The sequence below is a fragment of the Pygocentrus nattereri genome, chromosome 28 (genome assembly GCF_015220715.1).
Source record: "Pygocentrus nattereri isolate fPygNat1 chromosome 28, fPygNat1.pri, whole genome shotgun sequence".
In the NCBI taxonomy this organism is placed as follows: Eukaryota; Metazoa; Chordata; class Actinopteri; order Characiformes; family Serrasalmidae; genus Pygocentrus; species Pygocentrus nattereri.
Window position 1 is genome coordinate 7,319,480 of NC_051238.1, and position 14,355 is coordinate 7,333,834.

Genomic DNA, 14,355 nt, shown 5'->3' on the forward strand with positions numbered 1-14,355 from the left:
TCATAAAGTATTTATTGAACACTTGTGAATTATATCATATTTTATCATAGCAATATGTATTGTAGTTTACTGTGTTGTATCTGGGTATCTACAGTGAATTTTGTTTCTGGCAGTACCTGAGCTCAGGACTGTCTTTCTCTCTAACCTATTGGAAACTAGAAAAGATACTTTCTCTAGAAAGACACAGCACTTCTTGTAAGTCGCTCTGGATAACAGCGTCTGCTAAATGCTGTAAATGTATGGCTTTATTGATGATAATTAGGCTAACTATAAGTCCAGAAACAGTGAAAATATATTTCTGGGACAAACTAAAATGTTACAACATTGTCTACAGACGAAAAATGACCTTGGGTAGAAGATAAAAAGTTATCATCATCCTGGTATTGCCTGCAGTGTTAGCTCATTAGCTCATCTGAAGATGCAGCCTCTGGTACTCATCTAACACCAGTGTTATCATCTAAAAAAATAATTCATTAGCTCTTATGGATCCTTGAATATTATAATGAGTGAAAATGCACTTCCCCAGTTGATGCTAGAACAGTGTTCGATGCTTTGCCCTATCTCGTAAGTGAGAAAAAACTTGCTTGGCTCAAGTGATGCTAAGATACAATCAGCCATACATTATCACACAAAGTTTGCAGTCTGGTTAAACTGCATTAAATGTACACACCAGGGCCATCAGTGCTAAAATAGTCTAAAAGAGTCTACGACCGAACTGACTGAATCATTGCTTACAGTCTCATTCAGTCAAATACAGCAATATTCAGCTTTATTTGAGTGGGTTGGTGTTTGTTCAGTGGAACAGAAACAACCATCTTCAAATTATGAAAAATTATTTTAATAATGTGAACATGCTCTTATTATAATGAGGGAATTCAAGCTGCCACTAATATATGTTATTTGTGCTGTGGGAAAGATTTGTGCAGTTCTTTGCTTGCAGTGGAAAACTTGGTGGAAAGAATCTTGTTTTAGACCTGCACAAGATAATTGTTTTAATTGGCCTTACTAAACTTCAACTTAATGAGGTTTAATTTAGGGGTTTTGGCCCTCCTGACACCACAGGGAAAGAAAGAGACAGAGTAAACTGCAGCATTCATTGCTCTCCCGCAGTCATTCCACAGCATTAGTCTTTCCTTCGCCTGTACAGGCAGCAGGCCGCCTCAGACTGCAGCAGCTGGATGTCGGAAGCGCATGAATACAACACCGCCTGCTCCAAGCAGGAAATCGCCCACCCTAGCATCTCTCCACCTGTTTGCAGGGGCACGTCATTTAACTCCAGAAACGTCCGGAAGAGAAAGTTCCAGGGCCAGGAGGGGAAGCAGAACAGCCGCATGTTGCCGTGGAGACAGATGTTGCTGTCAGGAGAAACCGTTGGGGCTCGCTGATACCTCAGCCGTCATGCTCGGGAGGGCGGGGCAGGAACGCATCCTGCTGTCAATCAATCCACCGCCTGTGGGCCGCTAATCTCCTCTCCCCCGCGCCCCACTTCCACTGACTCATGCACATCACGCTCACGCTAAGCTGCAACCACAATGCCTTTAATAATATTTCCCCTGCAAAAGTGTACATCAGCAATAACAAGGAGCTACTTAGCACCTGGAACTTTTCAGGATGGTGGAAAGGAGCGGGGGGCTTTTTTCTCCCCTCCCTGTCTACAGCACATTAGTCATACATCTGTGAATGACACTGACACAGAATTTGCTGCTGCTGCATATCAGTGAGCTCGCCCCGTTCTCTGTACAAGCCGAGTGAGGCTGAGCACTCAAGTTGATGAGATGTGCAGGCAGCTTAGCAGCATCAACAGTGTGCTGAACCCCACTGAGTCAAGCAGTGTGCCTTTCTATTAGACTTTGTATTCGGAAATAATTCGGAACACTTCCCTAGGGATAGAAAAAGATAAGGCTGGCGAGACCTTTGTCAATGTTTTTTTTAATCTACAGAACCACAACTCAGTATTTTGCACTTGTTTAAACCTTGAAACATCGCTGAGAGCAGTTACTTCTGGAACACTTCAGAAGCAGAACGGGTTGACAGCTGTTCTGGTGTCAAACCAGGCAATGTATCAGAACCAGGAGCATGCAGAGGGCAGGTGCTTAAATGAAAAATAGAGTACGCACAGTGTCGAAAGCCTGCGGAGTAATGTCTGTGTCTTGGTAGGCCAACAATATGGTGTTGATTTCAGTCGAGTCTAGTGAGTTCTTTTTCTGTGCGGGACTATGTCTTCATTTAGACCACTTGTCCACATTTTTACGTTTTCTCTGCTTTCAACATCCCTTATCCAAATAATTAGCTCATTAGCAAGTATGTTAGAGCTGGGAAACACAAAGATATGCAGGACAGGGGGTACTTCTTTCTTATTGTTGAAAAAGTAATAAACATTAGCCAATAAACAGCTCAATGGCTCAACTAAACATGGATTAAATACAGCAAGAGATCCTCAAAATGCTGTTTCCAACCAGCTGTCATTAAACTAGAGAAATATTAGCTCTGATGTTAAAATCCAATTAGCGTTTATTTACTTGTGGGCAGGTTAGGAAATGGCCATGTTTTACTGGGAAAATTCATGGTTGCTAGTTGGATTTCCAGCGCAAGACAGGCTTGTTAATGAGGTTAATAGTTGGGAGTAGAATAAATAGTAAAATGTGCAGGACAAATTGTTTACCTTTCACTGTATGCACCCTTCCACCATGCTTTGATTTAAAAAAATGTTGTAGTCCAAAACCTATCCCAAAATTAACATAAACAATTTCTGGATATCTGAGCTTTTAGAAGCATTTTCTTGGTCAGATGTTTGGTCATGTCACCACCACTGTGAGCAATACTGACTTTGTAACTTTTCACATCAAACCACTCTGACTGACTTCGCTTACATTTCAACCATTTAATTATACTGAAATAAAAACATTTTAAAAATCAGAGAGGTTCACATTGAAGTAGGATTGAATTTTTGGGTTCCTAGCAAAATACTCTTCATTTCTGGTTCCTCAAACTTCTTTGGAGCTCTGGTATTAACACACTTGTCCTCTACTAAGCATTCTGTGACCATGAGAGAGATGAGCAGGATGAAACAGACTACATAGCTGAAGACAGAAAAAATGGGGAGTGTGCAGACACACCCCACTAGTGTTTTGCAGTTTTCATTTGCTCATTGTTTCAATTTATAACTGCCTAAAATAAAAGAATTGATGTATAGTGAAGGGGCACTTTTGCCTACCTAGGGGAAAAGGGCTGGTGTTTAAGCAAACAGAGCCTGCTACATTCTGGGATTTGCTATGCTTGGTAGTACCACCAAAACACATCCTTTGCAGACATACTGACCATAACATTTCAATTCTAACACATCTCGCTTTAATATTCAGATTTTCCTGAAGGCTGACTGGACCAGAAGCTGGCTTTCCAGTCAGAGATCAAATGAAATTCTCACCTGAAAAGAGATGAGGATGAAGGTGATGGCGAGCTGAGATGTGGGGCTGATGAACTTGGGTGGTGTCACCGACTTCTTGCCCTGCTCGAAGATACGGTAGATGCGGTTGGTCTTGGTGAGCATGGCTGAATAGGTGATACACATTCCCAGCCCCAGCAGCAGCCTGCGGAAAGCGCACACCACAGGACCTGGCTCAGCGATCATCAGGAAGGTGATGAGGTAAATGAGGAAGATGCCAGTCAGCAGCACGTAGCTGAGCTCTCGGCCGGCCGCCCTCACAATTGGTGTGTCGTTGAAGCGGATGAAAGTGATGACCACAGAGAGAGTTGCCACGATGCCCAGGATGGCCAGGAAGACAGGAATGATGGCCCAGGGCGAGTGCCATTCCAGTTTGATGATGGGTGTGGGCCTGCAGGCCGTGCGGTTAGGTGTGGGCCTCATGTCAAAGGGGCACATCTCACAGGCGAACTCGTCTGCTTGGTACTGATAGCCATCGCACAGCTCGCAGTGCCAGCAGCATGGGACACCCTTCACCATCTTCTTCCTCTCGCCCGGCCGGCATGGGAAACTGCACACGGAGTCAGGGATCTGGCGGTCACCTCCAGACCACTGCATCTCCTCTACCTGACACATACAGAGCAAGGTGGGTTCAAATTGTGCATGGTACAATACTGCAGCCATTCTTGAATCCAGTCCTCGGGATCTGCTGTGCTGTATAGATTCGAGTATTCCCAGCCCCAGCCTCAACAGGGAGTCCAGAGTCTCCTGAAGACTTGCTGGCTTATCTGATGAGCTGAATAAGGTGTAAAATACTCGAAACTGTGCAGAGCAGAAGATCCCCAGGACTAAAAGACCATCACTGATGCTGTTGTCAGAAAACATACACTGACAAGATATTTGCATTTACAAGCATTCCCTGTGAGGAGGGGAATGAGCTGACCAAGTTTGCACATCTAGAGCATTGCCTATTGATAGAGTTGCATAAGAAAGAGATCTTGTAACCTGCTGCACTGCAGCGCAAAGCTCATTTTTCTGGGTGCCTATTTGAGACTGAACCTACAGCCCTTCAGCTGAGGGTAAACACTGTCCAAGGGTGATAAGAAATAAAACTTGACTACCAATTTACTTTTGATAAACTAACACCATGTCCTACCAGCAAGAGATGTGAGCGAGCACAATGAACGATGATGCTGCCATAATAATTAATGAGGCTGTCTACATCACATGCAAATGGCAAAGCACAGTGTAGTGCAATGCAGTGTGCTGTTTTTGATGGAGGCCCACTTTCTATCCCTGTTTCTAACACCTCAAAATGGAAGAGGAGAAACTCATCTACTAAGCGCACAAAAATAAAAGATCTCTACAACCCTTCCAGTAAATATAAGGATTTTGTCAGAAAGGGAACTATTTAGAGGAAAAGAGTGCTGGAAGAATGGTGAAAGTTGGAGGTGAACAGATACCGTTTTTTTTTGTCATTGAGTTTTCTCTATTTAAAAATAAAACTCTCCAAACCGACAGTGTTTTCAAAAATCTCTGCATCAACAAGAATACAAAACAAATTGAAAATACTCGCATGTCAGCACAGCAGGGACAGTAATAGAAGAACATAACAAGCATGTTGCCAGAATGTTGTAAACATGGTATATTTCAATGTTTTGCACAGAAATGAGATCATTAGTTCTGAATTGCCCTTCCAAACTTAGTTTGAGTCATAAAATAGGAGTAAACCCACATTGAGTCTGAGGTTATTGGTCCACTGGCCGATGACTTTGTATCCGGGGTTACTTGTGTTGGTCATTTGATACTGAAAAATGTCGTAGCGGCCTGGAGCATCTCCATTCTCATTGAAAAGAACGCCAGTGCCAGCGCTGCCTGCAATGAGCACAAAGAAAACACAGGATTCAGATTTAATAAACATTGTCCAGAAAAAGACAAACCCCAATACCAGAGGCAAAAGCTATTTGCAGGCCCTACGATCAAGGCCCACCATTTGCACAGTCTTCAGCCTCACCTTATCCGAGGGGCTGCTTGAGTAAACGATAGTAGATATTAGCAGCTTCAGACATATTACTGACATAATTAGTACAGCAAGCATTTTTTTACCAAAGCATGAATGTATGTCAGATTTATTCAGTCGACTTGATCAAAGGGCTTCAAGGTTTCTGACTTTCAAATGAGGCCTATCTGCGGGTTTATGAACGGGTTATGGTAAAACGATTATGGGAATAATGATGCATCAGGCGCTGCTCACGTTGTGGTTGTGATGAATTGTTTGTGCACTACATAAAGGTTTAGGGGCATTTAAAAAATAACTATATGAACACAAGACGTGCCACATGGTTAAGAAGAAGCAGAGACTGCAAGTTCAATCCCTGCAATGACAATACAAGTGGCCCCTCTGTCTCTCTCTCTATGAGTGGGAAACTCGGTCCTCCTTCTCCCTTGCCACTCAGTAGAAGGCTAGCCAAGGCTGGTATCTGTTAGCCGATGTAACAGAATTGACAGTTAGTGTGTTGCACTGTAGATTGGCAAGCAGGTAAACATGAAACAGTGCTCTGAGAGAACATGAAAAATGATACAAACATTTTAAAACTGACATAAAAATAAGCAGAAAATAAGTAATGGTAATCTTTGTGTTGTGTTGCACAGCTTGAAAATGGCCAAAACTAGCTTTTCGTCCGTGTCAGATGAGTGAGTACTTTTAACTGGGAGTGTAGTACCAAAAGGCAAACCAAGGTATTGCTGTAAACTCAAATCCCCCCTTCCACCACCACACGCCCTCCGAGTGCAGCAGTATTAAGAGGCAGTATGCGTGAGGAAAGTCCCTAGTCCCCTCTGTTTCCTGCCTCTCCAATCCCGCTGAGCTTTCCACGTTCTCTTACTTCTAACCCGCCACCAGCTGCTGCGTATGGATGATCCATTCATGCATGCTTTGACCTGATGAATATTACATATAGAGAGCTCTATTTTTGGCCCTGATCAGATTTTCAAAGCAAACAGAGAATAAACAAGAGCGGAAGACAGCTGTAATGGCATGGGCCGCCCTGAGAGGGGCAGCATGCCTGCGAGAGCTGCTTTTCCATTTCCCATCTGTCAATCCCAAGCGGCTGATCTACTGCATTACATCAATTACTCTGCATAATTCGACAAGACTCGCTGTTCCTAATCGTTTTGATAAGCAGCTTGAGTCATTGCGGATGCACCAAAGGAATCGAGGCCTTCCTCTTGTCTTTTTGTAGAGCTTCATTTGAAACGCAGGGAAGAATGTTTCTTGTTTAGATGCTTTTCTCCAGGCATTTCTTGCGCAACAGAGTGTCCTTTTTGTGATGGCAGTCTGGCAGAACTACAGTAAAAAAGTAAAAAATGTAATGGACACCTCTAGAAGCTTCTTACGTGGGACAAGTGGGGCTACAGAAATTTTTGGAAAGCCTGGACGGGGCGAGGGGTTGCTTGGCCTGTGAGTAGGAGCAGAGTAAGAGAGACAGAAAGAGAGATATGCTTTGGTTGGTGGAGTGTATGCTTGCCCTCTATTTGCCAGAGTTATGCACACAAATGAAGTGTCCCCGTGGGGCATGAGAGCAGAATTGATACACAGTACACTTCACAAACTAGCTAACCTACAGCTGCCCCTGTGCAACTGAAAGCAAATGCTTCAATGCCACAAAACTGCATAGTGTCTGGAAGCTCACACGGTAATGAATCACCATCTGTAAGTCCTCTCATCTCAGGAAAACTGTGCTACACCAAGACATTTAGGATAGAAAAACACCTGCTACACGGTGATAACAGCAGAGCTTACAGGAATAGTCCAGGGAGAATCTTATTTACACATTTTCCCCCTCACCCCAAATGTTCTTGTTCAGCCAACACATGTTTGTTGTCCAGACTTTGCTTCTTTAGTTCTGCACTGGAGCTACATGGCTACTGTAGCTACCAAGTAATGTAAATACCACACCAGTTAGCATCGTGCAAAATGTTTCAGTGCATTTTTCCCTCAAACTGTAGACTTGCTTATGTGCTTTCTGACAGTGTATGAAGCTGTTGTCTATAAATAGTAAAAGTACCAAAGAGACAGGCTGTTTTGGCAGTCAATGCACGCACAAAGTGGTTATTGAGCGTCAAATGTATGACATCAAAAAAGACATTCAGCAGCCACACTCAAAACTTTGAGTCTGTTTTTGCTGCTTGCCATAGCTACATGCACCACGCTTGCCTAAGAAAAAGGAAACTCAAATGAAAAACTGTCCCAATCCCCATACATGTCACTACCTGGTTATAATGTCAACGTGGACTCACCGTTGAAGTTGACAGAGCGGATGTAGCTGAGCACTAAGCGTCCCTCCACAGGGTCCATTTTGTCGCAGACACCGATGGCCCCCGGACACAGGTCCTGGTGCATATTGTGTAAGGCGTGAGCCATGGCATACACAGCGTCGATTACGAACTGCACCTTCCCTTCCTGCTCATATGGAGAATCTCTACCAATCCGCTCATTTCCTGAGATAAAGAGAAAGAAAAAGAGAAGGGTGGAGTGAGAGGTAGGGAAAAAGATGTAAATTCAGAGAAACAGCAGAAAAGGTACGACACGAAGGAAAGAGAAGGTGAAGCGGGATCAGAAAAGCAAGACAAAGAGAGAATTAAAGGCCTTTGAAGTCCCCTGTCCCTGTCACAAACATCAAATGGTGCTCTTTAAGAGACTACTCTCAATAATCTCTCTCTCTCCCTCTCTTCTTCTCTCTCTGACTTATCAGGTAACCTCACCTGTGCATTTCTTCTTCTCAGGGTCGAGCTTGATGCCCGGACGTGTCAATTTGCACCTGAAGTCGTCTTCCCAGAACTCAGCAAACCAGATATTTCTGCGGTTGTTCTCGAGAGAGCGGGACGTGAAGTACTGATCAAAACCTGGACGAGCAAAAAGGATTCTGGGTTAGAAGCTGAGAGTCTATGAAGTCTCTTTTAAGGCTTGAACAGAGCCTTTTCAGTGCTAAAATATTAGCATGCTGAGTTAGACTAAATATCAATAGAAAAATCCAAAAAGCAAAAATAGGTCAAAAACTAAATACATAATGGATGAATAATAAAGTCTGGCCTAAAACAATATTTGAATATGAATTCAAAAGAATTATATCCCTCAGCCTCATTGGTTTGCCAGAATTTACAATTTTTTGTAAAGAGTGTCTAAGATTTTTGCCTTTCAGCAGTAAATTGTAAGCATATTGCAATATGTGTATGATCATAAAACACAAGTTCTGTTCATTTTAGGGGAGCTTATAAATAAATAAATAAACCAAAAATGTACATTTATTTTATGCTGAATAATTTGCCGTATGTTTTTGTCATGTAAATTCGGATGGAAAAACCAAAACATACCCTGGAGATTTTCACCTTTTTTAGTAAAACCAACAGTGAATAGAAAACACACTCTACAGAACAAAATCTCACTTTTCACAACCCCAGTACCTCAGTCGCTCTTTTACCCACAGCTGATGCTACAAATTCAACTCTGGCACGCTGACAACGGCCCGAAGGCTTGAGACAATGGCAGAAAGCAACAGTTGCTTGGCATTGATTGGAGATTTGAGAAAAGAAGGCACTGCTTGGCAGAGAGCACAATAATTTGATTCACTGTAATACAGTGACAGCACTCATAGCAAACAAATCAAAGTACATTGTTTTAAAACTCAGCTTGATAAATGTTCTTTCCTCAAACAATGTCTTAGACCGGTGATCAATCTAGGTAGGCCCAAGCCCACCCAGGCCTACCCGCAGCTACGCCCCCCGGACACGAGAAAGTGTATTAGATTGTGGTGCTGAGGTGTTTGCAGCGTGCACATCATGCTGAAAACAATACAAATACTGTTGGGTTTTTTTGGTCTATTTGAATTGTTTATATAACATGAAACAGAATGAATCACAAGACAGATGTGCACAGCTGACCTACACAGCATCCCCTGATACACATCCTGCTATGTCTCTTCTCTCTTGCTGGACGAATTTTATGCAAATGATCTGAGCTGAGTAAATGTGCTGGCTATTCAAGCAGCCATTACCTTCAATAGATGCTCTTTTAGGCAGAATAGTCACCGCTCCCTCTGCCACATCTTCATGGTCCAGGATTGGAGAGCTCTTGGCTCCCCAGCTGTCTGACCCAACAAACTTGAAGTGGCCTGTTAGATTAGCTCTTCTAGCCGCCTCCAGCACCTGCCTGCACCAAGCACACAGAGCAATAAAGCTGAGCTCCAAGAATAGTGGAGTAACATGAGGTTAAAATAACAATCCAAAAAGCATGTAAAATTCATATACACAGTAAATTCTTATATATCTTTCATAAGGACAGAAAAACAAATTTCAGAACATCTTTGAAAAGAGTCATGTTTTTTGTCCACTTTTCTAATGTGGTCAGTCTTGTAAGATTAATGAGTTACAGTACAGTGTAAAAGTCAGAGACCACCTGTCTCTTATTTAACTTACAGTCTAAGTGGCCATTAAGTTATTAATTTATTCACATATTTCAGTCTCACATTATTTGGATAGTCCACTATAGTCCCCTATAGATTAGCTACAGATGTAGAAATGGTTAACAAACTGTCTGTTGAAACTCAGTTGATTCTAAACAGTGGTGGGGTTTAGGGTTAGGATTTGGACCAAGGTTAAGGCCAGGACCAGGGTGACAGTTGGGTTTAGGTTTTGGGTTGAGGTTAAGATTAGGATTCGAGCCAGATTTAAAGAAAATTTTGGTCAATTTAGTAGATATTTAGTTGAATGTAACTTGAGCATATAAAGTGTTATTGGATATAAAATGATCTACTTGCATAAGGAGGGGAAGAGTCAAATAAAAAAAGTGAAGAAACAAGAGTTTCCAAAGCTGGAGTTGAAAAACTGATTAAAACCTACAGAGAAAAATGCAGCTCCTAACAACCACCTGGAAGACACCAAAACTGTCCCATCAGATGAACAGCACTTAAAGCTTTCATCTCTGACAGACAGGATAAAATCAAGCTGCTTCAGATCTAAAAACATCCACAGGTGTTTCTGTCCATCCTTCCGCTGTGAGAAGACCACTCAGCGCTGTGGGTCTGAAAAGAAGAACCTCAATGAGAAAAGGAGACCGACACGTCAAACAAAGACGCTGAGTCCAGACATCAACATCACTGAATTGACTTCAGAAAATGATCAACCAACTTCTAAGACTATAAGTGGGAAAATATTCCAGATATTGATTTGAAAAGAATCTGAGAGTGAGTCTTCTGAAAGGAATGGAAGCTGTAATGTAATGTGATGCAATTTTCAAAAACTCGTACTTAATAGCCATTTTGACTGGAAATGAAATCAATACAAGGGTGGTCTCTGAATTTTGCACAGTACTGTATGCCACTGGCTCAGGAGAACTTCTAATGAAGAAAACACAGCAGTGTCCAGGACATGTACTTCAGAGAGAACTGAGCAAAACCCACTGAAATACAAACACACACACATCTTCTAAGCCGCTTCTCCCTCAGGGTTGCGGGGGGGGTGCTGAAGCCTATCACAGCTGTCATTGGGCGGAAGGCAGGATACACCCTGGACAGGAAATAAATAAGAGCTAATCCTAATGATTCTCTCCTGGTCTTAAACTACTTCTGTGGTTGGAACGCTGTGTAATGGACCATTGGAATCACACACATCAACAAGGATGGTCACTTTATAAAATCCTCAGAAGGCCACCATGTCCTGTCTCACAAATAAGTGTCATATTGACTCGACTGAACCACCAGAGATAATCCAACCGAACAGGCACAAGAGCTGACTAAAGCGGACAAATCTGAGGACAGTCCGTTCTGATTTGACTTCTTAAAACTCACTCGAGCGAGTGAGTTACTTACAGTGGTACATCATTACATTGTATCGAATTCCCATATCAGCGTAAGGTGTGCCTGTTCACACCGTGTCAGTATGCAGTGTCTGTTCACAGTCCTACAAGCTTTAATAAGAGTGAAACTGCAGAGCCCACACTTTGTCCATGGCAGCCTGGTGGACAACCTGTCAGCAACATGCCACGCAGATTAAAGACTCAATCATGAATCCCTGCAAGGTGCAGGTGAGCTTTTGATGCTGCAAAACCAGGGGCTTTCCAACAATAGCAACATATCACCTCTGAAAACCTTGTCCTTTTTTATTTATTTATTTGTTTATACCGTTTGGAAAGCTGCCCATTGTGTGAATATTTCATGATGAATGGACCAACAGAAATGGTTTAGAATAAGTTGGAACCAAATCTTCCACTGAATTCCACAGATTTTTCAAAATTACTGTATAATTCAATAATGAAAATGTAAGTCATGTAAATCAGAGTGGTTTGGGGTGAAATGCTCTGTTTTAGAGAAACTTACAGAATTGTTTACAGTGGTGATGACAGAAACCTACAGAGCCCTGCTGGTGACATCCCATGTAAATAAAAATAGTGCATGGCCACATAATGTGTGATCTGGTTCCCATGCCTTACTAAGCCGTGGCCACGACTTAATTATCTTATTCTAATGGCTTGCTAAGTTGTAGCCATACATTATACGGGATGGTACCATCAGGGCTTTGTGGGAACCAGAGTTTAACACTTTTCAAGCTCCCTCATCAGTGCAGGTTCTTCCTATGGGGGCCCCCCACCTGCCGAGGAGGCCCCCATGGCAAGAATGTTGCAATATATTTTAATGTTATGTATTAAATAAGCCTTTATACATTTCTAAAGAGGCACTGAAGTTATTACACAAAATAACTATAAATACACTGCCTGATGTCTGAGATATTGTTTTACTACAGTTTTTGTGAAGCTTTTGGCCTAAGATCATTTTTTAAACCCACTCTTGTTGGAGATACGGTACATACAGAGTGTTGTGAGGCAACACTCACATACTACGATGTGCTCGACAAGAGGTGCACCTCTCCCTGCACAACAAAATAGTTCCCAAAAGAAAACCATTGCACTATTTTCAACATTACATATAAAAAAACATATACATATCAAATCTCAGAAGAATGTGTAGGTTCACTGGTCATTTTGGATAGTAAATAAAATGGCTATATTTGTGTTGTAGATATTGCGACCCCTGGTTCCGATCACCACCTCTGTAAGGTAAATCGAATCAATATCTTCTCTACAGTAAAGCATTACACATCAAACCACTCTGAATGACTTCGTTTACATCTCAGTCGTTAAATTATGTGGAACCTCTCATAAAAAATACTTGAAATTCCATGTTAAGAATATTTTTTCTTTACCTACAATGTTACCATTTCAGAGATGAGAGGTTTTGTCAGGACAGCATTGATACGAAGCAAATAAACTGTCTCTATATGGGGACTTAAGTGGACGTTTAATGGAGTTCTCAATTTTACATTTGATTCATTGAACTTAATGTCAGGGTTTTTGGGGCGATGTCCTGTTTCAGCAGTTCCTGATTGAGGCTTTGAAGTCTTTGACCCTGAACCTCAGACTGACAGTCTGTCACTCCAGAGCGCCCGCCGCTGAAGGCAAATGTTTTACATCTCTCCATCTCCACTTGGGGCTTTTCTTCCTTCCTTCAGCCATTGAGGCTGTCAAGTCTACGAACAAGGTGCTGTCAAGATGAGAGAGCCACAGTACCTGTCTTAAATATCAGAGCTGAACAGCGGAATAGCAAAAGGTCAGCGAAAGCCAGAGATAAAATCAGGAAGGCCGAACACGCAGACAGCCTTCACACCTCTGCCCTTCCCGGCTGACATTTTACAGGCAGATACAACACGCACAGCGGGTCGGGTCAAAGCCCTCTGCAAACACGTTGCGCAAATCATGTTCGGTTCACATTCAAGAAATGTCAGAATTTTAGGTGGACTGTTTTCTGGAGGTTTAACTAGAGTAACTGGAATCAAAGATCAGACAAATAATCAAGTCATAAGTCAGCTGGAAGCAAAACAGGCCAATATTTACACAGTGTGATACATATTGAATCTTATCTTGAACTAACATATTGTCACTCAAGATTCTTTACTAAAATTTTAAAGTGATCAAGTTTATGTGCATACACTAGATTTCCAAAAGCATTTGCTCATCTACCTTCACACATATATGAAGTTGAGTGACATCCCATTCTTAGTCCATAGGGTTTAATATGATGTCAGCCCACCCTTTGCAGCTATAACAGTTTCAGCTCTTCTGGGAAGGCTTTCCACAAGGTTTAGGAGTGTGTTTATGGGAATTTTTGACCGTTCTTCCAGAAGTGCATTTGTGAGGTCAGACACTGATGGTGGACGAGAAGGTCTGGCTCACAGTCTCCACTCTAATTCATCACAAAGGTGTTCTGTTGGGTTGAGGTCAGGACTCTATGCAGGCCAGTCAAGTTCTTCCACACCAAACTGGCTCATCCATGTCTTTATGGACCTGCTTTGTGTACTGGTGCGCAGTCATGTTGGAACAGGAAATTTTGACCCACTTTCTCATTCAATGGTTTTTCTTCATTTTTATTATTTTCCAAATTCTATATTAATACTGAAGACATCAAATATGGAATTCTGCATTAAGAAAAAAATGTTAAACAAACCAGAACATATTTTATGATTCAGATTCTTCAAAGTAGACACCTTTTGTTTGAGAATTTTTGCACACTCTTGGCATTCTCTCAATCAGCTTCATGGGGAAATCACCTGGAATGATTTTTGACAGGTGTGCCTTGTCATCAGTTAATTGTGTGGAATTGCTTGCCTTCTTAATGTGTTGTGCAGAGGTAGGGGTGGTATACAATTCTATACCACAAATAGCCCTGTTCGACTACCTTTCTAATCCATATTGTCGCAAGAATCGCTCAACTAAGTAAAGAGAACTGACCGTCCATCCTTTGAGACATGAAGGTCAGTCAATCTGGAAAATTGCAAGAACTTTGAATGTAACCTCAAGTGCAGTCAAGAAAACCATCAAACGCTAT

The 14,355-nt window shown here is 42.1% G+C and overlaps 1 protein-coding gene across 1 annotated transcript in view; it reads right to left on the minus strand.

Moving 5' to 3' along the window:
- The window catches only part of grm6a (glutamate receptor, metabotropic 6a), a 79,909-nt gene that overhangs the window by 12,557 nt on the left and 52,997 nt on the right, over nucleotides 1-14,355 (minus strand). The window contains exons 5-9 of the mRNA XM_017718200.2: nucleotides 9,475-9,629; nucleotides 8,186-8,326; nucleotides 7,721-7,921; nucleotides 5,157-5,296; nucleotides 3,425-4,048 (exon numbers count right to left, since the gene is read on the minus strand). Of these exons, the coding sequence (XP_017573689.2) occupies nucleotides 3,425-4,048; nucleotides 5,157-5,296; nucleotides 7,721-7,921; nucleotides 8,186-8,326; nucleotides 9,475-9,629 (1,261 nt within the window). The remainder of the gene's footprint in view (nucleotides 1-3,424; nucleotides 4,049-5,156; nucleotides 5,297-7,720; nucleotides 7,922-8,185; nucleotides 8,327-9,474; nucleotides 9,630-14,355) is intronic.